This window comes from Sander lucioperca, chromosome 5 (assembly GCF_008315115.2).
Source record: "Sander lucioperca isolate FBNREF2018 chromosome 5, SLUC_FBN_1.2, whole genome shotgun sequence".
Lineage (NCBI taxonomy): Eukaryota > Metazoa > Chordata > Actinopteri > Perciformes > Percidae > Sander > Sander lucioperca.
The window spans coordinates 19,721,245-19,748,180 of NC_050177.1; the positions used below are offsets into that span (position 1 = coordinate 19,721,245).

At 39.1% G+C, this 26,936-nt stretch overlaps 1 protein-coding gene across 12 annotated transcripts in view; it reads right to left on the reverse strand.

Annotated features, from left to right (window-relative positions):
- Positions 1-26,936, reverse strand: part of tenm4 (teneurin transmembrane protein 4) — a 196,252-nt gene that overhangs the window by 127,353 nt on the left and 41,963 nt on the right. For all 12 annotated transcript variants that reach the window (XM_036001173.1, XM_036001170.1, XM_036001169.1 and 9 more), the window contains exon 3: positions 25,141-25,413. In XM_036001173.1, coding sequence (XP_035857066.1) covers positions 25,141-25,413 — 273 coding nt within the window. The remainder of the gene's footprint in view (positions 1-25,140; positions 25,414-26,936) is intronic.

Genomic DNA, 26,936 nt, shown 5'->3' on the forward strand with positions numbered 1-26,936 from the left:
TTGTTGGCAGTTCACATCTATAGCTTCTTTCCGACCAAGTAGTTACAGGAACGTAGTTATAGGAACAGTCCACTTCTAAACAGTTCTACTAACTACTCTCCCCCAAAAACGGTTTTCCCATTTGCATTCACACTGGCCAAGTGGCCATAGGAACTGACCTTTTGTTATTATAACACAGCCATCTAACCACCACTATGCAGAAAAGACCCTGTCCTGAAGTAGGAGCTGAAAGAGTTACAGGAACTGTGGCCAGAGGAACTTAATAATCCCCAAATTGGTCCAGTTGGAACACGAGAACAAAATGGTTCTAGGAACGTTATGTTCTAGGAACTGCAAAAATCCCTCCGGTCGGAAAGCAGCTATTGTTCTCATCCTTGCTTAAGAATATAGAGCAGTTTTGCTGGTGTCTCATGTTATAATGTGCCATAACATGGTGTATCTGTTACACAGTGAATATTGAACTTAAGCTAAACTTTTTTTTTTTTTATCGCAAATCAAATCGTTATCGCAATATCTGTCAGAAAAATCGCAATTAGATATTTTGTCCTACTATGGACAAAAGCTGAGGTGTCAAAAATCAAGTTCAAAACCCAAAGATATTCAATTAGATTATATTATTATAGACAAACGAGAGACAGACACATCCTCACATTTCAAAAGCTGGAGCCAGCTTCAAATAATGACATTAACAATTACTCAATTCTTTAAATAGTTTATTTCTGTCAATCAACCAATCAATGAATCAACTAATTGCTTCAGTGCTAAAATCAATAAATAATTACAGACTTCAAAAGGATTTGTGGATACACCTTGTGCTCCGAAGACAGCTGACAACTTCTGTATATTATGCTAATGTGATCAATCGGTGTATGTGTCTGTGTGCGTCTGGTTGGGAATATGTGTTGACTAACGAGATGAGGCAGGAGGAGACATCAGCACGCCTGCTTAAGATGTACAGACCCACGCTAACCGCAATCATTAATGTAGGGACCGTAATGCAGAATCATGCGTTGGAAACTATGAGCCTAATCCCAATGATCATCTTTCTGCATGGCAGAGAGGCAGAATCAGTCATTATCACTGTACGAATATGCACGTACGAACATTTATGTTTGAAAATGCCTTTATTTGAGAAGGCTTGTCTGGCAAAGGGAGAGAGAAATTAAATCGGGTAAATAGAGAAAATAATTTAGAGTGAGGATGTATTCAAGTGAAAAGAAAATTGACTGTTAAGAGTCAACATCTTTCATCCGGAGAGTCCTGATTTTTAGTTCTCTATCTCTCTCTTTGTCCCTCTGTACCTCGCCGATCTTTTCAATTTGGCCTCCAATTGCTATACATTCTGAACATATACATGAAAATGTATTAATATTCAACGAGATAATAGGTTGTCATTCTTCAAATACACAACCTGTTAAACAAAATCTATGACTACCTAGTTAAATGTACTGCACACCAACTATGGCGAGCAAGGTGAAGCAGATGTGTGTCCTGACCGTGACAACAGGAATTATCTGTTTGCCCAAGGACTAAAGCTGCAGGCACCATCTACAAAAAAAATGCAGTCTATTTGCAGATGAACAGTGAAGAAGAAAGAAAAAAAAAAAAATATCTCGGCGCCTGTCCTGTACCATCAACTGATGCCATGTGGCACACAAAGCATACAGGATGCAGAGGAATGACTCAGAGTCTCAGCGGGGACTGAGTGTCATCATCACACTGCTTCTCTTGTAAAACACAGATTGTGTTGAATCTACATTTTAGCGCAAAGCATGACGGTCTGGATCTGGGATTCAGGTCGTCGAGATAAGGACATTTTTAGTCAGTAAAATGCCAATGCAGAGCAACAAAAAGGCAAGGAGTCAAATCCCTTGTACGTGTTCACACTTACTTGGCTATGTAAGCTGATTCTGATGCTAAATTCACATCTTAATATTCACTACAATGACGCCAGGGCAAATAACACAAAAACAATCTGTAATACTGTGTGTTACTACATTGACTTGGACAGTTGCGTAGTAGCATTTGGACAGGGGCGTGTGAAAGGTTGGCAGTTTGGCAGGTCAGTGAAATGTTGCGTAACTTGCTCCTGGCACCAATTTTGCCATCCAGTGTAGGTGGAGTGGGATTCACTCCAAGATGTGATGTATAAAGCTCTTGTCATATTTTCAGCTGTTTGAATCTGTTGAATTTGACCACCATCGAGGGCCAGACTGTGAACAGTTATTCTGATCCTTCATGTTCTTGAAACTGTTCTTACAGTACTGATTTGCATGTGGAGGTCAAAGCCAAATGGGCGGCTCTATTTTTGTGTGGGCACAGGGTACATCATGTAAAGTGCTATTTCCGAAGGATCAGTGGGTTTTGTTCCTCACCTGTGTCTGCTTGGTATTTTGCAGTGCAAATCACCAATGTGCGACAGCAGCGTATTGCAATTTTGGTATCAAGATTTACCACATTTTGCGTCGTCCACTGCCTGCATGCTCCGACCAAGCACACCACTTCCTGCACCTGTGTTCTGTGCTATTTAAACTAATTGGTGAAGGTGCACTTTTACAACCCTCTCCAAAATCAGACAGACCCCTTTTATGTCTGCTTCACTTTCATTATACATTCTTCAATCAGCAGACATCTAATTGCACAGATAAAAGAAATGGGAGCGAAGTCAGGAAGGCACGCAAAAGATTAATGTCTGCTTCTTACCAGCATCTGTCCGCATCAGCAACGACGTCTTTCATGTATGAAGGCCTTCCCTTTCAGTTGATTAAACTCCCTTTGGAGATATGTAAATGGTGGCAGGTATGAGTTCCTTCAGCAGTGTCTAATTTTAGTGGCACACAAACGTTTGTGTTCTTGTGCACATTAAACTGGTCAGTTATATCTCAGTATTCTTGGCAATCTTGCACAGTTTGTGGAATAAAAAAAAATCTAGAGTGTTGGAGACCTCTTTTATGAATGCATCGTCTATTGTTAATGTTAATCCTACATGCAATCCATGCAATTTATTTTTTCCCTATAGTAATCATAATGAATCATGAGCAGTGTGTATTCTGTAGTTCTTAGTGAAAATAGGCCATTAGTTGCTTACTCGAACACTAAGTCACAATAACTAATTCAGACTGTAGTGTGAGTATGCGATGAAGCATTAAGGATGCATTGAAAGTCTGTTCAAAGGGGGAAAGAAAACAGTTGGTTTTATAAAAAAGCTTATCATGCCAAACCTAATACAAATAATGGTCATTTAATTGAGTTATATTTACCTACGAGGTACTTTGGCCGACAAGGTACCTTAATTGGATATCTAATAGCTTTTAAATTGCCTGAGCATCATTAATTCCCTTTTCAGCATTTCAACTTTGTCCCCTTAATGATGTCCTGTTGCTCAGCTCTGGGGACCATGTTTAAAGTCTGCAACAAAAATGTTCCCTAGTCATGATCAAGATGTCCTAGAAATGTTGGGCGATACAAGGGCTTTGCAGCTGCTAAACCCATGAAAGGTTTGATGCCCTTTTGATTTTTTTCTAACTGACTGGCAGTATTTGAGCTCTGCCATGACTGATTAAATGTGCCCTCTTGCCTACTATATCACTGCTCTTGGTTTGGATTGAACTTCAAAGACTGTGGAAAGGCAGTGTTAGTCAGGCCTTTGTGTCACTGACAGTCTTAGAAATTCTACGTCTTTGTGCATGAAGGAACCAAAGCCCTGTAGTGGTGTTTCTGCAATGTAACATGATGAAAGATGTGGTGCGTATTGGCTCACAGACCAACACACTGGATAGGGCTGGGTGACATGACTATATACAGTGTACTGTCAAACATCAGAGATTTTGCGAATTCATATTTTTGGTGTATTGGGACACTATGGGCAATATTGCAAGTCAATAAGGTGATATTAGATATACAGGACATTTAGTAACTTAAAAAAAGAAATGTTTCAGGTATTTAATTCACTGGTTCCCAACTGGTTATTTTACCTCTAAATAATATTTCGATCAAATGTCCAGAAAATGTACATTTTCACAATATATAATCGTGGCTATGCAGCAAAGATTAAGACTATATTTGACTTGAATTACAGTGTGTCTTAACTTGTAGTTATAAGACAAAGCAGAACTAATTCTGGTTTAGTTTTGGCTACTTTATATTGTACATTCTGTTTTGGCTTTGAGCCTGTGATTTGTACGCAGGATTCAATTAACTTTTTCGTCCACCAGCCAAATGGCTAGTACTTGTTCAAACTTTACCAGCCATTCAATAGATAACCATTGGTTTTTTTTGGCTGGTGAGTGAAGCAAAACTACCAGCCACTTGCATATTTTACAAGTATTTGGCTGGTAAATGGTGCTTCTTTTGAGCCCTGTTTGTAGGTCACTTTCAGCGACAGAAGGAATTGCACGAACCCTCCCAAATTTAGTGAAAACTATTCATCACTGTTAATGGCTTGATAACAACACTATGCAAAAAAGCAATGAGAAATGATGTTAACAAAACAACTGCACACATACAGAGTGACAGGAAGGCTGATTGTCTCCTCAGAGTAAGAAATTAAATGTTCCACTCTTCAGTACGAATATGTTTTAATGTCAATGTTCCCTGTACATTTGGTTTGAGGCAGACTTTTCACACTCTTTGCAGAACATTCCTTGAGGACATGTTATCATAAAGGCAATGGACTTCATTTATCAATAATTCACATACTATATGTTTATCAGACAGACAAAGTAACAGCCGTTGAAATGGCAAGTAAACATGATGCTGCTTCAAAAACTGAGATGATGCTATAAAATGAGCTAGATTCATTATAGTGCCTGAACAATTTATAAAATGAATTCAAGGTTTTTGTTTACTTCTATGTTTTGGGAACACTGATGTGCTTGTAAGTTATAAGTGTATGTGCTCAGGTAATAATTATTCTTATCAGCTCTCTCCAGGCAATACAAACAAGATGGTTCATTCTGGTTATGCATTATAAGGATTCCCAAATTGACATAATTGTTTTCTATTGCACAGCTGCAAGCCATAACTAGCCTTTTATGAAATTAACACTTGATAGGTGATCTCATCTCACACCAAAAAAAAAACCCAAATGAGACAGTGTGAAGCTCAAAGGGACGGTTTTGAAAAAGTCATAAGCCTAATACAGCAAACGCAAGTGATAAGCTGCCTTTTCGTCTTTAGACAATGTTTGTTTTTCACTTCTATCATCTACACAAGGTTATGCTAAAACGATGCCTGCTGCGGGATGACAAGCATGTCCCAAGGTGATGCCCTGTAATTCATTGGTCAGGCAAACTGTAATTCTGCAGGACACTGCACATAGTCCAACACCCTACCCCAAACTATGCAACAAAAAATCCAAACAGACACATAGACACATTTGCAGAGGAAGCTGGAAATGAGCTTTTATGATCCAACATTGGAAAAATGATAACAATTCCTCTGACAGTGCTGTTTACCTGCTAGGAATCAATATCACAATAACGGAGAGTGAACATAATGTATAATGAGGCTGAAAACAAATTGTAAATACCCATGAATGTTTTTTTATAGACATGACCATTACTGAGAAAATGGAAATTATATTTGTGTGTAATAAAAAAAACATTACCACTCTAGGCACCAAAACCATTTAAGGCTTACCCACAACATTTCTATCAGCACTTTAAACCCAGCATCCTTTACTTACAACTACTGTATGCTCTTAAATAGATGCCGAATTATAAACGGGTGGTGAGAATAAATCCAGAAAACAAGCAAAAAAATTCTCTGGTCATTAATACAGATATTGTGGTGCCTGCAGAAGAGTTTGGATGGTAGAAATAGTAAGAAATGGGTGACTTAAATCAAATTAGCAGTTGCCACAACTTCCATAAACATGTTCACAGGCGGTGGGCCTCAGATAGATCAAACCTCTACCCCACAACTTAAATTACACCAATTTAAGGATGAAATCACTCGGTGCTAATCTATTCCTCTGCATGGAGGAGGAGGAGGAGGAGGAAAATATCCAACTAAAGTTGAGAAAAATAAGGCAGCAGTAGCACACAAGCCTTAGCACACAGCAGAGTACTGATACCAGTGGCTTTCAAGAGTATCACCTCCGAGGATGAAAAGGGGGGCAGAGTGACTGAGACTAGAGATAGCATTTCTTCTCTGGGTGATTATAAGCACAGACTCCCTCCCCAGTCATCCTCGACCCACATCCCTGCCTGGCCTCTGCCACTCTCATCCATTCAGTCCACTCCATTTCTCTGTGTGCGTGCCCTGCAATCCAGCCGAAAGACACCATCTGTTTTGACTCCTCTGTGATAAACAGAAGAATGAATCAGACTGGAAATGCAAAATCATAAACAAACTGAAATGTCTTTCTGTTTGAGGAGAAACCTCACTACTGAGCCACTGCCACCTTCATAGAGAAAAGTCCGAGAGAAGCAACTTTTTAAGTGTTACCCATAAGAAATGCTCATTGGACACCTATGATAAATGGAGGACACAATGTGCAGCCCAGCTGAACTCGTCAAGGCAGTTTAGCTGACGCACTACAATAAAGACAATTTTTCTAACTGTTCTTTTAGAACTGAGTAATCACTAATTGATTCATTTTCGAGACTCCTTCGTCTTAAAAACCCCCGTCCAAATTTTTTTTTCTCTTTACTTCACTAGTCTTTTGAATCAATGTTAGTTCTGACGAGCTCTGACATCGCTAAATCCCTCCATGCAGCCCCATTCAAGCATCCCTGGGGCTGTCTTTGTTCTAGGATAAAAAATAAAGGTTCCCATCTCCTCACCTCTCGATGTTAACAACATCCTGCAAGTTTGTGATTGCTGTTTTTAAGGATCTCCTGGTCAACACCAGTAACTGACATCATGACGGGATAGCTTCTTTAACAGCACAGAAAAAGAGGCGTAAAAACCGGCTTATAAATGCATCCACACCCATTCAGCAAGTCCTCTGCAGAGGATTCCAGACTTCAAAGACGTGCGCGTGGTAATCTGCTTTAAATGGATGTTTCTGGACCTCTATCGTAGCTCGATCATCAACTGAGCCGACTTAAACCATGGACGAAAAAACAATGCTAATAGCGGATAATTATCAGCTTTCACTCCGTCTGCACTGGCTGCTCTATTCCCTCTCCCATCACACACAGAAGCTGGCGAATAAACACAATGGCATGAATAAATAATGACCCCACAATCCTCTTAAGGTCCCCGAATAGTGAGGGGGGGAAAAGACAAAAGTTTACTTTTGGTGTTTGAGAGCAAGCAGAGCCTGAAATTGTAAGTGACTCATTAGGGCTACATGTGGCTTGCCTGGGGCCTTGCTGAACAAAGATGGCACCATCCCAATCCTGTCATTCCTCAGCACACTCTAGGCCTGGCCTAATAAAATTCTAAAGTATACCCAGAAGAAACAGCTACATTCCCAATAAAAGACAGTGAAGAGCTTAAGCATTGCCTTTAAAAAAAAAAAAACGATTGAAAACCTTCATATTTTCCAAACTTTCTTCTGTAATCAAACTTTTAGTGGTACTGAGTACTTAGAAGGCCACCTTTGTTTAATTTGTGCAGATTTGCTATGTTTTGCATGAATATCATAATAATATGTATGCTTAAAGAAGCATACTTCTGTCGAAACATTATTTCCTCCTCTCATCATGCTCTCGCCATAGCTTACATAAGAGCCCATTGTTTTTTTTCATTTCACTCTTTGTCAGCGTTAAAGAATTGATTGGTGTGTCTCTCAGCTCTCACTGAGTGCAAAGGGTTATTTAAAATACATGCTGCCAAGAGGCTTGTGTTTCTAAGTGCTTATATAATTCAAACCATGGTAAAATTCAAGCCACTGAGTTTAAAACATGGCAAATAAGGCGTGTTTATAATAGAAGTAGTTTGAAGAATTCTATGGTAATATAAGACTGGCTGCATCACTTGAACAGAAATAGGAATCTTGATCTAGTATCAGCATTCTGCAACCATTTAGGTGCATCTCTTACCTCTCTTTCGGAAATAAATTCCAAGTATGTATTCAACACAGATATTACAAAGTAATAATGAAATAGTATTATATGCAGATAGAGAACACCTTTTCCGGAGGGTAATTTTAGAGACTTTGGACCAAACGAGGTAAGCCCATTTCAATTACAAATTTCCACTGAGGCGATAAATAGAAATAAAGTTGCCAGGGGCAGATGGAGTCCTAGCAACTGGAGATGCGCAACAACATGATCACAAGAACTATCCTTTAATACTCTGTCAAACCAGTGATAAATCAGAATGCACATTTCAAATGTATTTTTCAATTGCTGAATATTGGACATCAACATGCTATTTTTAATAATGGTAACTGTAGTCAGGAGCACCAATATGCTGCACTCACCACATAATAAACAGAATACTATACAACACTGAAACAATATATTATATTAGTCCTGTTAAAGTATGTATCTCTCTGCATAGATATCCCTTACCTCAGTAAAGCCAGTTCATCAACTTGTGTTGATATTTTGGTTCTTTTTGCATGTACATGTTGTTGTACATGTGATGTCCTGAGATGATCTGCAGGATCAGAATCGAGGCCGACCAAATTTTTATTGATCAGTAGCAGCTGTATGAAGCCTGATCCATTTACACTCCCTTGTTTATTGCATTGCAGTGGGTTGTGTTGTTACCCGTTATACATTGTGTTGTCAGAGTTTTTTAGAATGTTCTGCATCTTTAATAAATGTATTTTTTCTGAATGCTTAAAAATGACAGCAGGCTCAGTATCAGAGACTAATTAAAGCAGGTATCTCGTCATGAAACATGCCATATTCTCTGACACTTCTCTTGGATGTGTACAGATTGAGCAAGACAGCAGGGTGCATAACAACTCTAATTTTATACTACTTTTTCATATTACATTTTAATTGCGCATTTTTTAATACACATTTTTCTTTTCTTGTTTGCACTCATAAATGCAACATGTAATACCTCTGCTTTATTGTCCTGTGTACATAGGGCGCACATGCAACAGTCAACAACTCTCACTGGACCATCCTGTACAGATAAAAGTTCACTGAATTAATGGAAATATAATCCTGGCCTTGCAGCATTTTGTGACCCCTAATCAAATCACTTTTTATAGCTGTGCAATTGTGAAGTTTGAACTGAAATATATCATCACAGACAGAGTCCAAGGTTGAATTATGTTAGGCCCTTCCCATCACTTTTTTCAATGCGGCATCTTCAATGCTGCATCTTTACGGTCTTTCCAGCAGTCAAAAAGACGATGTGATGATCTATTACAAGGGTGGCAACTGAGTACAATTAAAAAACCACAACAATTAAACTCTGACCCAGGATCGAAAGTGGCAAGCAACCAATTAGTGGTGTTCACTAACAAGCTGTAACCTGCAGCCTCTTGCTAGGTGAACTATACAGAGATAATTCTTTACAACTTCCACAAAGTCAAAATTACATGTAGACTTTTGGGCAATCAGGGATGTCAGGGTCATCTCTCAGACTTGAAAACAAAATCAGTTTAATGCCATTTCAACAATATAAACAAGGTTAAGAAAAAAGTTGCTCTTTTGTCCTCACTTTCCAGGTTCATCTCTGCAAAAGCCTTACAATAGTGTTACCTCAGTCCTGCACCAGTCTTATTCTATAGGGTCATACAGCCAATGTATGTTTTATTTTTATGTAACTGCTTATCAGAAAGCTGACTGACAGAAATCAGTTGTCTAATTTAAAATTTGTCTAAAATTTCTGACTGTCCCGGACATCTCGTTGGCACGAAATGAAAAGCTAAAATTGTTACACATCCAACCAACTATCAACCTCCATAACTGCTCAGCTAGTCTGTTTAAATCAACTAAATAGCTGTCTATGCCAAAATGTGGTCATTCGCACAGTGCAAGCATTGAGGTTTGAAGACAGAGTGCATGCAGTTGTGGTGTGACCTGCTGCAGAAGCTGGCAATTCATACAGCTGAGATAAGACTAGTGTTTCCAGTGTGACAGCAGTACTTTAGAGGAACCACTGAAGGCAGAGGGGGAAAAAATCTAAAGCTTACGTCCTGAGCTATTTTCTTCAAAATGCACAGGATGTGAAATTTCCCTGTGCCGAGCCACTTTCACTGGGAGAGAAATAATCCAGGAAGAACTGGAGCTGTCCAGCACAACAAGGTTCTGGAATTGCAGGGTCTTTATGTATGTGAAAATCATATGTGTGCACCACCCCTATACTTAAGTGTGCTTATATTACTTTGAATCATGCAGTTCTGACAAAGCCTGAGAACTAAAGTGGGAATGTTGCAAATGATAAATTACCGTTATGCTCACAGACGATCGTCTGAGTTATCACACAGACAATCTTGTATTCCATGCAGTTTGGAAAAAACAAAAAAAGAAGCATGGATGTTGTGCAGTTACTGTCACACCTTGCATCTGTACCTTCTGAACATTTACAATTTTATTGTGCTGTAATCAAATAATCGATGCATCGAATCGTGGACATGAACGATGCTGCATCGATAATCGGCCGGGCCATAATCGATTATTTCTGTTTACAATTTAATGTATGCCTAACAACCTTTCTGTTTACATATTCTGTTATGTTTTGCACATTCAGGAAGTGCCATGTGCTCAGTGCTGTAGTTTTATGTATCCAATGTATTTAGTATTAGAGCACTGCAGAATGTTTTGTTTTTGAAGCTTGAAAAGCTATGAATTAAATATCCTATATGGCTTTAATAGAAAAAAATGTATTTGACGCATCGTGATGCATCGAGATATCGAATCGAAGACATGATAATCATAATCGAATCGGGAGATCAGTGAAGATTCACACCTCTATATCATACTCACACTTTGTCGTTAGATACTTGTTATAGTTTTTCAGTTATAAATAGTCTGCACATAGATGCTATGCATATGAAGATAATATGTACACAAGCATGATAAAAACAAATTTTGTATCTTACTTGCATTTATGTATGTTTTAACCCTAAAACACATAAGCATTATCCAGTTTTGGATCAAGTGACCGACAAAAGTAAAATCATTTACATTACCAGAGATGGTGTTTACTGATGAAACTTTTGTAAATCAAGCGAGCCTGAACGCTCTGCTCCTGGATTTGTATCAGAGACTTATACATATCCGAGGCGACCGGTAATGAGAGAAATCTCAGCATGGAAGTTTAATTATTTCTATCTGATATGAGGGCAACAGCATGTTATGATCTCTGCTTCCTCGGCCTGGTTAACAACCGCTAATTGCTTTCACTAGAGATAACTGGTTGTTCAGAGAAGATAGCGTACCATGTTAAAAAACATTTTTAAAAAAATAGATAGAAGTAAGAAATGATAATTAAGATGTGATAAGATTCTACTTTTTTTGTAATGTGGCTCAGTGGAATGGGGTATGAGGGAAAAATACACCAAAGATTTCACGGACAGGAGCGCAACTAATTTGTATCTAGGGACCAATTACACTTTTCGGTCAGGGTAAAGGCCAATATTGATCTGATACCAGTGCTCTTTTTTCCTTTTAAATTAAAAATATGTTTACCTCACTCTGTGGAAATGATTGGACTCTAACCACACTTCATAAATACAAGTGGAGAGGTGTTTATACACCAACTGTCTCTTTGGGTTTGTGAGGACTTAAGATATTGTTGTAGGCCTGTAAAATCACATTTTTCCAATTATATAACAAACAGTTGTTGACTTAATGAAAAAAATATTCATGGAACAGCTGCAGTGAAGAGATGAAACCATGTACAACAATGAGCAATTTTACGAGACTATTTAAAATGAATTTAAAATGAAAATATTGAATGGATACGAAAAAGGACTTGAGGTAAAAGTATTGTATACTGACTGTATGGTTCCTGGGCTTATATACTAAGTCTAGTTTGAATGGGTTATTGTTCGGTTTGATGTAGATAGAGGGAAACGAAGTAGATAGATGGAAAAGAAAAACGTGTAAATGTGTGTGTATGTGTGTGTATGCATGTATGTATGCATGTGTTTATGTGCGTTCAGGTAGAGATACAGTACATGTATGTGTACGTAAACATGTATGAATAAGTGAAGCGTCAAATTGTTTTGTATTTAACTAAAGTATAATTATAGAAAAAGGGGATAGACCAGAAAAGTTTTTCCTACTCCTTTTTGAACATGGGAATTTCTTATTCGAATCACTTACAATAATTTTGGAAGATTGTGATGAGATGTACATGTTCTTTATTGGTTATTTTTAATTTATTATAAAACTCAGCAAAAAAAGAAACGCCCCTTTTTTAGGACACTAAAGATACTTTTGTAACGTAGGAAAGCTTTTTTGCACACCTCTTTTGTTGGGCAGGCACGTAGGATATGATCAAAAGTAGCAGATCAAAAGCTTAGAGAAAGTCCCACACACTGACCATTACGCAAGCAATAATTTATTTAGAAAAATGCAACAGACCAAAAGGTTGTATTTTTCTAAAGATACTTTTGTAAAAATCTAAATAACTTTAGAGATCTTCGTTGTAAAGGGTTTAAAAATGTTCTCCATTATTGTTCAATGAACCATAAACAATTAATCAACATGCACCTGTTGAACGGTCGAAAAGACAATAACAGCTTAAGGGCGGTAGGCAATTAAGGTCACAGTTAAAAGAAAATTAGGAAAGTAAAGAGACCTTTCTACCGACTCTGAAAAACACCAAAAGAAAGATGCCCAGGGTCCCTGCTAATCTGCGTGAACATGCATTAGGCATGGTGCAAGGAGGCATGAGGACAGCAGATGTGGCCTGGGCAACACATTGCAATGTCCCTACTGTGAGACGCCTAAGACAGCGTTACAGGGTGACAGGAAGCACAGCTGATCGTCCTTGCAGTGGCAGACCACGTGTAACAACACCTGCATAGGATCGGTACATCCAAATATCACACTTGCGGGACAGGTACAGGATGGCAAAAACAAGCAAGAACTGGCCAGTCTGGTGCAGTACATGAGGAGGAGATGTACTGCAGTACTTAATGTAGCTGGTGGCCACACCAGATACTGAGGGCTACTTTTGATTTTGCCCACCCCCCGCCTTTGTTCAGGGACACATTATTCCATTTCTGTTAGTCACATGTCTGTGAAAATTGTTCAGTTTATGTCTTTGTTGTTAAATCACAACTGTTGTTCATGCACATATTTGCATATGTTAAGTTTGCTTAAAATATAAAAGCAGTTGGAAGTGGCAGGACGGTGGCCTGGTTGGCTCAGTTGGTGGAGCAGGCGCACATATATAGAGGTGTATGCCTCGACGCAGAAGGTCCAGGGTTCTTCCCCCTCTCTCACCCCTTTCATATCTAGCTGTCCTTTCCATTAAAGGCTGAAATGCCCAAAAAACTAAATCTTAAATTTTTTTTTGCTGAGTATATATTATATGTATGTATATATATATATATATATATATATATATATATATATATATACACTCAGAAAAATATATATTATTAAAACATGTTCAAAATATGTGCAAATGTGCAAAAAATATAGAAAAAAAGGATATTAAAGCAGATTTCTGATTCATTTGTGTTACATATAGGCTACTTTAGAACAGTCAATAAAGTGAAAAGCTGTTATTATTCTATAATAAAATATGGATTTATTTAAAAAAAACAAAAAAAAAAAACATTCAAATTTCAAAGTTGACCATTTAGGTAATATGCTCTGTGTTATCAGTGGTTTTTAGGCTAGTGTGGTATGGATGACGATGTATGCTTTCTGAGTGAGAGGTGTTGCCAGTGTTTTGGTCCACCGAGCTTATTTTGAGACATGTATGAAGTGTTTTGTTGGTTGGAGTGAGTTTTGGGGGTGAGATTAACTGTTTGGCCAAGATGCATGGAAGTAATGCTGAGTATTTGAAGAGCATGGCTTCAGTATAGACCTTTTTCACGGCAGACATGTTGACATGTCATAGTAGGAAAAGCACATGTGTATTCAAAACCATTAATGATGGCTGCATTCCACTTAGGAGAGGCCCTGGTATTGTGCATGCTGACTCACTGAAATAGCTAAAGCCTGGTTCACACGGGACGATTTTAAAATTGTCAGCCGATTTTCCAATCCTGAGAGACTCCACACATGGCGATAAAAAATCACAGGTCTAACAGTTTTGGTCGTACAGTGTGTGGTGCGCAGCACACGGCAAAATCAACACATCACACACGGACCGATTTGACTCCCGAGCATTCCCAGGTCAGACGGGAAATATTGCAAAATCCCTCGAGATCAAACGTGACTTCAGAGTAAACAATCATGGCGGACGAAGAGGATGCAGTGGCGATAGTTTGTAGTTGGTTTGTAGCGATGGTCAAAGAAGTGGAGACAACGCAAGCATGGACTATACTTGCTATACTTTTCTCCGACGTCCACCGGACTTTCTGGTGCGCCGTGAAGCCAGCTGTTTTGATTTTGTTTCCCGGTGCTTTCCTCGCCGCCTCGTCACCTCGCTTTCTGATTGGCTACACGCCACAGTCCACAGGCTGCGTGCTCGTTTGTCCCCGGGGGACACCACACACGAGGAGAAATCGGGCCAAATAAATCCAACATGTTGGATATCCCCGATTTGAGATCGGAGCGGTCCCGACGTCCTTCCGAGCAGACGAGAGCAGTCTTAACACACCACACTCGGCAGGAATATCTGATCAGATTATTTTACGATAATCTGAGCATCCTTAAGATTGTCGGAAGGGGTGAATCGGGGCTAAAATCGGCCTAATTATCCTGCCGTGTGAACCAGGCTTTACTGGGACACTTGATGGAATTGAGCCATCGTTAAGGTTATCAATTTCAGCTGTGCTTTTCCTACTATGACAAGTCAAAATGTCTGCTGTGAAAAAAGTCCATTGCCTGATGCTTGTTAGCGATTGAAAAAGAAAACTGTAATAAGGTCAGTATGTGCACCGCTAGAGATCCAGAATATTAAATCAGTGCCTTGCTATTTGTACCACATAAATATAACATGAGCATAGATAACTGACTGTATGTTAAATGAATCTTGCTAAGAGAGGGACAGCAGTTGTGAGACGGGGTTAGGATGATCCTCCATGGAGCAGGGCTCATCCTGCTCCATGCCGTGCTTTGAGCTGTACTGCAGCCCCTGAGCCTTGGTGGGAAGATGGGCCCTGATGTGCTGTTGGTTTAGACTGTCAGAGGCACTGGCAGGGAGCGGGTATGCAACTCCACAGATAACAGACCAAAACTGTCCACAAGGGCCTCTAAACCCAGCAAATTAGCTTGCAAATGAGCAAGAGAATATCTCCACTAATCCATGATCTGAGCAGAGACTCTGCGAGATGCCAAAAAAAGTAAACAAATAAATAACTTCACAAGAAATACTGCGGGAGGAAATAAGCACGACTGTGAGCTGGGAAGCCACTAGTGATTTCTTTGAAGCATCATTTTTGCCTGATATTCTGCTGCTACGATGGCCGTGACCGTTTCAGAGCAAGCTCTCATGTTGTGCTCAATGTGGATTCAGTGAAATTACAGATCCCAATATTACAGAAAGTACTGTCTCCCTGTAGCAAATGATCACAGTCTCTCTGTCTCTAGCACTGATGCATCAAAATGCCAATGTTTTACAAAAGTGATTATATTTGTCTCTACTGGGAAACGGATATAATTACCAATCCCCTCTGTATAAAAGATGTGATTGCTTCTGTGGTTCTTTATAACATATTGTTCTATTTTACACATTTGTCACTTATTTTATAACTTAGCAAATTCAAAAGATGTCTGTCAGAGAGAGGCAATTATCATCTGTATAAATAGCTCTTACTGTTTTACTTCATTTGATCTTGATTCTTTGAACAAGCGTGCGACTTGTTCGAACCAGCACCCTGACATTTTTTATATGGGAGTGATTTCTTATGGAAAGCAGCACTGTACATTGAATAAAATAAACATTTTAAAAATGAAACCCATATGTTATGAAAAGAAGCTATTTAAAGAGAAATAGTTTATTAAATGTTTTACAGTTACCAGGTGATGATATTTATTCATTCTGTCATTTCTGTTAACATGAAAACATGCAGATATTTCTGTATATATTATATTTTGCGACCTGCAACATGTACCAGAACACACAAGCAGAATAAGGTTGATGCTGCTTAGAGCTGTAACAACTCCAAATTTACTAACATAAGACCATCTCATAAAACGGTTTTATGTTACTATTAAATGCTTCTGTATAAAAACAATAATGATTGAAACAAGACAGGCTTTACAGACCTTATCAAATGCATCATTCAAATAAAAAACACCAATAAAATGTTTGTTGTTTTGCATGGATTGGGAATTTTTGTCAATTTTATTTTAAACAAAAACCAGGGAGACCTGATAACAATATTGCTCTCACATATGATAATTGGTTTTCAAGCCCATATTCCGCCGGATGCATATCTTTCCGCTGATGTCCGTTACCTTCCTCTTTCTTTGTGTTGGAATTCTAACCTCTGGTGGATTTCTGAGGACTATGGTTAACTGCTCCTCAGATCTCTGCAGGGTAAATCCAGACAGCTAGCTAGACTATCTGTCCAATCTGAGTTTTCTGTTGCACGACTAAAACTACTTTTGAACGTCCACATGTTCCACCAAAACAAGTTCCTTCCTGAGGCTATTTTGCAGCGGCCCCCTTGCTCTGTCCGGCGCTTAGCACCGCCCAAGACGATTGTGTGAGTAAGTGAGAGAGAGAGAGAGAGAGAGAGAGAGAGAGAGAGAGAGAGAATTACATTTCTTATGTACATGTCCCAAATGTGAAGACTTAAGAACCAAATATTTCCAAAACATTTTAAAACATATACCAAGCTTCACTACCTACAGTGAGGATGAAAAGCTTCCTTTTCTATTAGGGGAAGATAAAAACACAGCATGGCAAGCAGCTAAATATGATGTATTTTTTTTGTCATGCCAATAAAGCAAACTGAAACTGAAATTGAAAATTGAGAGAGAGAGAGAGAGAGAGAGAGAGAGAGAGAGAGAGAGAGAGAGAGAGAGAGAGAGAATTACATTTCTTATGTACATGTCCCAAATGTGAAGACTTAAAAACCAAATATTTCCAAAAGATTGAAAAACATATACCAGGCTTCACTACCTACAGTGAGGACGAAAAGCTTCCTTTTCTATTAGGGGAAGATAAAAACACTGCATGGCTAGCAGCTAAATATGATTTTGCTGGTATGATTTTTTTTTTTTGTCATGCCAATAAAGCAAACTGAAACTGAAAATTGAGAGAGAGAGAGAGAGAGAGAGAGAGAGAGAGAGAGAGAGAGAGAGAGAGAGAGAGAGAGAGAGAGTGTGTGTGCATGTGCAAACATGTTACTTCTACTCCAAGGTCACAATAAGAAACCCCATCTCTGTGGTCCTACCACACTGCTGTTAAACATGCCCTAATGAATCCAGCCCTGTAATACAGGAAGCAGCTTGTCTAATTGGAAGTCTGATTTCACTACACCCCACAGGCTTCCAATAAGCTCTGGGGAATCAGTTCAAAGATATAAACACATCTTAAATGTGGAGTGTGCATCAAATAAACGTGCTTATTTACTTCAGGAGGGTGTGGCCATCAGCATTGGTTTGTCTGTAGGCTGTACAGTCTATGAGGTACAAGATTAAGGTGCACAGTTTTGTATCAAAGTGTAACAATGCGGCTTGTTCACGGTTACTTTGAGAAATCACTAGAGTCATTATGCAGAGGGGACTAATGTGATTCCTCATTTTCATCCATCTGTCATAACTCATGTGTAGTCCAGGGAATAATGATCCAAAGAACCAAACTAGAAAACATTGATTAGTCATACTGTGGGAGCGCTACAAAACAATGTACATTTAGACATTGCAACACTAATGTTTCTCTGTCTTTTGCAAACTCTGATATTTACTTTGCCTGGGTCTATTTAAGAAATAAAACACTGCATTCAACAGAAAAACATGTACTATTCCAGTATTTCACAATGCTTCCTGTAACTATAGCTCAAATTCTCAAAACACAAAACTGAAAAGAACTATTTTGTCAAAACTCCACAATTCCCTTGCAAAATTAAACACTGTATTCAAAACCTGTCTTCTGTCTTTTGAAAAACTGACTCTTTCACCAAAACAATACACACTTTTTACTTTACCCTCTGCCCCGACGACTAGCATTATAAGCTAATTAGAGGTTTGCGATAAAACTGGTCACATTCGATTAGCATGAAAAGCAGAGAACGGTTGACTCAGACACGTGTTATTAACCCCTAGGTTCATTTTGCACCTGATTTGTCCTTTAAGGCAGGGGTCTTCAACGTTTTTTAAGCCAAAGACCCCTTATCTGAAAGAGAGATGGAGCAGGGACCCCCTACTACATATATTGTATAGAATTAAGTTGAATATTAAACTGGGCCTACAATAAGTTGTAAGGGCGGCCTAAAACCTTTATACATACATTTCTTGCATAGAATACTAAGCTATTCAAATAGCCTAATAATTGTTGGCATGATTTTATAAATCATGTTTTAATGTTAAACATACATGTGGCACACATCTGTGGATGGCCTTAGTGACTACCTTGACTATAGGCCAGTAAGCAGTGGGGATTTATATTTGCTAATAATATATTGGATTCATGTTAAGACTTTTTTACATTTTTGAAAAAACTTTCAAAAATTAACAATAATTTGGAGGCCGCCCTGTTGAAGATCCCTGGTTTAAGACATGGTTACAAAAGTTAGGGGTTTTGATGCTTTTGTCTAAGCATTCACTTTTAGTGTCTAAGCATTCAGTAAAACCTGTAGATTCTTCATAATAAATACATTGGACAATTACCCTCAAGTTCAATAGGTGCTTTTCTATGCAAGGGAAAGGTGGCTGTCAATCACTATCAACATGTCTGATGGCCAGGGCTGATGTTCTCCGCTCCACTCAGGTTCAAATCTGTGAGAGATTTGCTTTTTCAAAGCCCCTCAGCATTTTGGGGCTGTGTCATGTTTCTACGAGGAACACCTGTCCCTCATAGACAGTCATGCTAGGTTCAAAGATTCAGTAACTGAGCACGGCCCTGGAGCTAACCTCAATCTTTCAACAGGAAGGGAATAAATCATCGTCACTGAGGAGGTTGCACTTACTGCAAGAGTTTTTGTTCTGTGGTCTGTTTTATAACTCAGTTAAGAACAGCAATACTAATTATTATTACTGTATTAAGAAGATATAGATTAGAAGACAGAAGAATAAAAGAAGAAATTGCAGAAGTTGTAGTTTGTTTGTTTTAGTAAAATATTGCTACACGTAGTTATTTATAGCCATTATTCATACTAGTAGTTTTAGGATTTGTGTCATTATATGCAAAGCAGACCAGCCGCATTAACATATTACAACCTGAATAATAGTAAGGCACTTTATATCTCAATATAAAAATGTAAGGTTATTAGCAGCAAGGCAGAACTAAATCTTATCTTGACAGCTGTACACAAATCTGTATGGAAATGCTGAAAATGGGCTGTGCATGGTGAAGCCACTCAGCTTTTCATCTGACAACTCAACATCAATAAGCCTTGCTCTTACCCCAGCTAAAAGCATGATCACATCAGCACATTAGCCACTGTGTTCTTAGAAGGTAAAAATGCTGATTAATGACTCGTATTCAATCATGGAGAACAAAAAACAGAATTGAATTAAGAAACCCAACCATCATTCATACTGTACTGGTACTCATGTATCAGTGGAGGAGCCTTAAATCTATGCTGCTCCCATACTTGCTTGGTGTGATAAAAACATGGCTATCTGACAAGTATGGACAAACTGAAGATTTTAAACTTCTTATGAAGTCTACTGCAGGCTTATACAAAAACAGGTACTATTTTATTTAAGATAATAATCATACCATAATGTTTTCAACAAACATGCTTCTTTCAGTCTGTGGGGGATTTCCAAGTTCAAATTGGTCCTCTCTTCAAAATACAATTGGAAATTGTCATTTCTATGTCCATTATGTCCAGTCTACTTGAATGCACTTCCCTTTACGTTATCATGAAGCCACTCTTCTTCTCATCCACAGTGCAGCAGCCAGAGATGGACTGACACCGACACCTAGAATACATCACACCAATCTTTGCATCATTCCTCTGGATACCTGCGAGAATTACTGAATCAGGTTTAAGAGTCTTTTTAAAGAATGTTGACATAGCTACCCGGCCGCCTGCTATTTATTTATGTTGATTGTATTGCCTGCACTTGTTGCAAAGTGTTTTATTTGAGGACCACAATGGAAATTCGGATTTATTGTTTTTTTATCCTTTGTGATTTTTAAATGTATGTAATGGCTGCTGTTCAAAGAAAATCCATCAATCAATCAACAGAACGGATGGATCTGGGTCCATCGCTCAAGACTTGCCACCCTGCTTGCTAAGAACACTTATATATTTCAGTTGTAACGGTCGCAAAGGTAAGACCTTAAAATTAACATACACCTTTATTGAGCCTAGTGGGGGGGGGTTGGTTGTTTCAGCAGTACAACAGAAACAACAGCAATAAATACAGATACAGTAAGTATAGAGTGTAACATAAATAAATAAGAGGTAAATAAACTAATATAGCATAGAATGAAATACATAGAAACTAGGGGTGTCAGGATTCTCCAAATCTACTATTCGATTTGACTTTTGGTTGTTGGGTCACGATTTGTTTACATTTTTGATTACATTTTTTTTCAACAGGAACGGGTATTCCACAATAAGAGTCACTAGATGGCAGAAGGGTACTTTAAAACAACAGTTTGAGTTTCTCAGAGGTTTTTTTGGATGGCAATTGCACCATTAGATTAACGAGTTGTACCTGAAGGCGTCATTGAGTCCCATTATTGCTTGTTTACATAACTTCACGAGGAAGGCAAAATGTTGCCACGCGGTGACTTCAGGGAAGCAGGAGGATTTTCTGTTCCGTTGATTCTCCGTCATCTCCGACTCCAGCAGCGGCCACTGTGTCTGGAAAAGTCAAGCTGCAGGCTACCGCTAAGCTAACGTTACACTGTGTCTTTAGCTGCATGCTACCAGCAGTTTTTTTCTTCCGACGTGCACGTAGGTAGGGGTGGAGAGATAAAACATACTAGTCGAAATCGAAAGCTCATTTCGATCAATTTTCGATTTAAAATCGAAAGTGACACCCCTATAAAAACTATGAAAAAAAATTTGGAGATAAATGGTAAAGTAGTAGTAGTAGTAGTAGTTGTAGTATCGCTACTAAAGTGATGATTTTGTTGGTGCTAACACAGCCAACATTCAAGGCTGTGTGCTAATAAAAGTTAAAATGAATTTTACAAATATAAGAGTTGATTCTAAAAGGTAGTGGATGGACTTTCACAAGAAGATTTCACTGGAGTTCCTAGAGAATTTGCCCTGAAGCAATGCCTAAAGCTACCAGTATATAGTAATGAGCAATAATAAAAAATAATGAACTCCTAAAACTAAAAATCACACAGATGAGTCCCACACTGATGATTTTCTGCCATTCATTGGCATTAAAAATTACCTACAATATTTAAATAAAACAATTCTGCTCTGAATAATATTACAATTCAGAGGGACAAACTGCATTGCTAAATGGCACTTCAGTGTAAGATCAAAGCTTGGCTATATATATATATATATATATATATATATATATATATATATATATATATATATACACATACATTTTCTTGTATCTCCTCCTTAATCAATATAGAACAGATCTCCCAGGAGGATAGAGTAAGGTAAAGCCAAATCAGTACACAACTAACCGGCCACTGAAACTAATTACATTTTGTCTGTAGAAAAATACCAGTGTCATTCACACAAGCACTTTTCTATCAACAGGAACTGTGTAGGCCTTAGTCGCATTATTTTTCTCTGCAGGTTATGCAACACATGAATAACAACAGTCCCTCAGCAGGCTTTTGTGGTTATCTCCACTGCCGGTTCTCATGCTTACAGAAACGTAATAGTCTAGCCATAACAGTGGGGGTAAGTTGGGATTAGAGCACACATCTGGATAAGCTGTAAGAGGGTAAAACCCAAGAACAGCAGCCCTCTCCCAAACCCAGCAGGTTGGACTGGCCTCCTTGCTGTTCAGCCTCTGGAGGATGTGCAATGACTCAGCAGTCGCTGCCTGCTGGAAGTGTCCTCAAGGGGCTCTCTAGGGACTAGAGGCATGCTGGGTAGTAGACACACACACATACCTGTACACACTGCATGAATGCGTTTTAAATGCTAACCAACCCATACACATGCAGTAGGAGCAGTCCGTGGGGACTTGGCTTTAGAACTAGAGAGTAGCCGGTTCAGGTCCAGCACGGTCTTTGGTGTTTTTTGCCCCCAACGTCTCCTCCCAGGCAGCGCGGCAATGGTTATGTTTAGGGTTAAGGTTAGGGTTAGCTACCTGGAAGGCGCCGTTGGAGGCAAAAAACATCATAGAGCGTCCAACACTGGCCAGTCGATACAGGGTTTGGACTGGTAGCTGTAGCAGTTTAACTCCTGGGCACTGCCGGGGTGCCCTTGAGCAAGGCACTGAACACAGTAACTGCTCAGGACTCCGTACTATGCGGCAGCCCCATCATCACACCGTCTCTGCACATGAATGCATGTCTGTAGGTCCTTTGTGTGCATGTATTTCAGGCTTGTGTGTTTAAATGGAGAAAATAACAGCGGAGTGATAAAAGATAATTTTGGTGGCTGCGGCTCAGGAGATAGAGCGGGTGTTCTTTAATCCCAAGGTTGGTAGTTTGATCCCCGGCTCCTCCTGGTCCTTGAGAAAAACACTGAACCCAAAGTTGATCCCAGCGCCTCGCATGGCTCCGCCACCATCGGCCTATGAATGTGTGTGTGCATTGGTGAATGAGAGGCAAATTGTAAAGCACTTTGTCCAGTATAAGGTAGAAAGGCCCTATATAAATGCAGTCCATTTACCATTACTAATAAAGTACATATTAGTATTATATTTATGGATGGGGCGTCCATGTACACAATGCATACATAAACACATTAACAATCGGTGCTGGACCAAAAATCCAAAAATGAAGTACAAAATTCCAGCGATTGAAAGTGAACAGTCTATAGTGAAACACTTTGCAACTTTACTTATGTTTTCATTTGTTACTTATCTACCCATCATGTAGTAGATTAGACCAAGAGTAAAGGTAGCATGTTATTATCAGCAAGGGCTTTTATAATTATAGTATTTATGGAGGTTCCTGAGAATCACTTAAGCATCAAGAAATGTTTTCCCAAATCGCTATTGCTTATTTGCATACATTAAAACCAGGGTCAAGTAAGTCGCATGTGAAGAGGGGGAGAACTGCCCAGCGGCTTGAATACATTAAAGCAGAGTAAATGGTTTGTTGATTTAAAGAGATTAACACACACACACACACAAGCCCGCTCAATGGATTGTAATTAACTTGCCATATATAAATTGTATGTTATCAGGCATTACTGAATTAAATGCTAAATTCAAGTGCTCTTTCTGCTCGGGTGAGTTGAATAAAAAGCTACTTAGAATCTTGATTGGGTGTCACGGATGTCGCATGATGCTGCAGCTACGGGTGCTCTCAACACATTGCAGCGTACCAACCCCTGAACAGCCATCTAAGGAGATTCTCTTTAATTATGTACAATGCAGCCAAAGTCAAGTCCCCTGACATCTGAGATGATCAAGCAAAGGGATGCCACGTTCTCTCCCTGAGTCATTCGGGAAAATGGATTCCACTTCCAAGAGTCATTTCTGTCAGTTATAATAAGAAGCTAATACATAATGTGACACACTCTAAAATGCAAAACTATTCAAAAGTTCCTCTGCAAGGCGGTGTATGGGCAATTACAATTTTGCCGCTGGGCCCTTGATGAGTTCCTCTATCTCTGAAGTATCCTGGGAACAGTATCATAAATCTGCCAGTTAATATGCACGATTTAGGTTTGAGTTCAACTTTGCATAATGTGAAACAGAAGTTAAATTTCACCACATAGCACCTCTGTGTCAAAAAGAAAAATGGAAAATTTTCCATTTTGGCAGATATTCAGGAAAACGAATGCAGTAAGGAGTAGGCATTATGGACACAAAAGGGATATGTACTGTAGGTAAAGGAAACCTGTCTGCCAGGTTCTGCCTCCACACTGCACTAAATTCTCTCCAATAGCTTTTTCTTTCAGTGTATACACTATCCAAGCAATTAATAAGTTGTGCCTGAGTTTACCGCGCTTAGGGGACTGAGCTGAATATGCAAATGGAATTTCTGCTTTTGCAGTATCATGACTTAATAGCAATAACAATTTTAAAGAAACTATTATCTTCTGCCATTTTTTGGCACTTGCCATGGTTCATAGTTACATATTCCCTGAGTTCAAGTGACCTTATGAGCATGCACACCGGCTCATCTGGCCTTTGGGGAAAACACCAAAGCCACAGACAGTTGAATATAATATAATACATATGGCTTCCCACTTCCTGGCACTGATGTCACCAAGAAACCTGCCAAACCATTTCCTATCTAAGACCACACAATCCCTGTGATTCACACACAGCAACAAAAAGAAGAAAGCAAGAATGAAATTATCTAGGAATGAAGAACAGCAGGAGTAATGGTATCCCAAATCCCTGGCTGTGCTGAGACACTGGTAATTGTCGTTTCTTTTAAGAGGTAAAATCCTAAATGTGTTGGTCTTTAGCCATATTCAGAAGCAAAAATGCAAACATATATTTGAAAAGCTTAATGAAAATGTCAACTTCAGTTTGGTCAGACCAAAATCATGCCAGGGTGTCAACATGTACCAAGACATTTACAAAGACATAAAAAAAGACGCAATTCATCTTGTGGTTGTATGAGATTTCAGTCGAGCAATGTCAAAAACTAAACAAGTCCAAACCAACATTATCATCAGAGCAGCTTAGCTTTTTTTTTCATATCAGAGACATAACAGGTAATTCTGCTTTAGTGTAAAGGAACATGCTTAAAACACATACACACACACACACACACACACACACACACACACACACACACACACAAAATCATATTCTATTTAGACATCAAAATCAAATCAACATCGAAAAAGAAAATCAGCTTACTTGAAGGACCGGCAGAGAAAAGTAAAAGAGAAAAATGTCCTACCGTTTTCTGTGTTCTCGTGTTCCGTGTCAGTGAGAGTTAGATTGGAGTTGGCCCTGCTGGAGAGGCACGAGCTGCGGCCTGACTTGGTGTTGCTGCGGCCCCATAACCTGACTGCATGCTCCGGGGACATGATACCGTCTGTCTCTGTGTCTGCATCTGAGCCCACACTGACTGAGTACTCGCGGTGTGGCATCCCCAGCTCAGACCTGTACGTGGCTACGTGGGATGGGAGGGCCTCTCCGAAGCCAAGGTTTCGAAGGGAAAAGTCTGCCCCTGCAGCAAACCAATAAATACAAAGTTCTAAAGTCTGCCCCTGCAGCAAACCAATAAATACCAAGTTGTGGTAATTAATTATGCTACTTACTGCATCACTCAACATAATGAACTGTATTCATTACAGAAAGAAAGATGACAGCAATAACCTGGCCTCGAGAGGTGCAGTTATAGTAAAAGTTCCACATGCAATAGTTTCGGAGCACCGTGAAAATGCAGGTTAATTTAGTATTTACAGTAAAGCTCCTATGTATAAGATTGCTATGTGATTATAGCATCTTTAGCATCTTTCAATATGTTGCTTTCCCCACATTCATCTCAATGTGCTGCTGTCACATCTGAGTCTTGTTCCTAACAGGAGGAGTCGGACAATTTCAATCCTACACGTTGGGGCTTGGAAGTAAATACAATTGATGTTTTGCATTAGTCTTTTGTTCATAAGAAACATCAGTTTTCAATTAACCAAATTCACAGCTTTTATGTCTTTACATGTAGTATTTGAAAACTACGACATCTGTCTTCCATTTCCCCTCTTCTAAGTTATCTACTACTTCGAATGACCACTGCAAGTCAGACAGAGAATCTCACTAGATCTGTAACTGTTAAAAATGTAATAAGACACAAGGTTTTTGCTTCTTTCCTTCAGTGCACCACCTAAAGGAAATGCCCGGTGTCATTATGATTAAAAATTCACATTTCTTACTAAAATTTCTGACATGCTTCAGTTGGATTTAACCCATTTGCCATTTGGACAGCCCACTGGCGAGCCTGGTAGACCTTTTTGTCTTTCAGAGGCTGTAGCAGGCTCAGAGTTGAAGATGGAGTGAATATATTGGTATCTTATGAAACTAGACGAACACTCCAATGGTACCAACCATAAACCTAAATAATGTTCCAAACAGCCATTTTCAATACCTTCAAGACACCTCAAGATATCTGAATTCAAATGGATGTTATGGGTTCCCACGAGTCTTCCCTCTACAGACATGCCCACTTCATGCTAATGCTCATGCAGTGTACAGTAAATGTGTTAATTTTCGCCTATATTACTGTAAAATGGTGTATTTGATTATTTCTGAATCCTGGGGATCCTTGGTAGTTGCATAGATTGGGTATGACTGGAAAGCTAAGACTTGGGGATTCAATGAGTGCAATATTCCTGTGATGATGATGTGTGATCTACTGTTGACCTGCTAACATCCCGTCCCCCACTGCTACCCCCCTAGAAAAAGGGGCGGAATGCTAAGGGGTTACGGCTACCTCGACAGTGTCATCACATCTGATTTGATGATCGATAATATATTTCAAAGAGCGGGTAATGGTATGCTTGTCTTCCATGCAGTTTTTATCACCGGCATGGTAAATTCAATCCCTGGCCACCTCTGTTAATAGTCAAAATGTGGAGTGACCTGTACAGCGACCGAATGTGAATTACCTAGAGACTCCTCATTAAAAAGCAATGGCGCATATATTGAGACCAGGCAGTAACGTGCCCTTAACCTAATAACAGAATTGTTCATGTC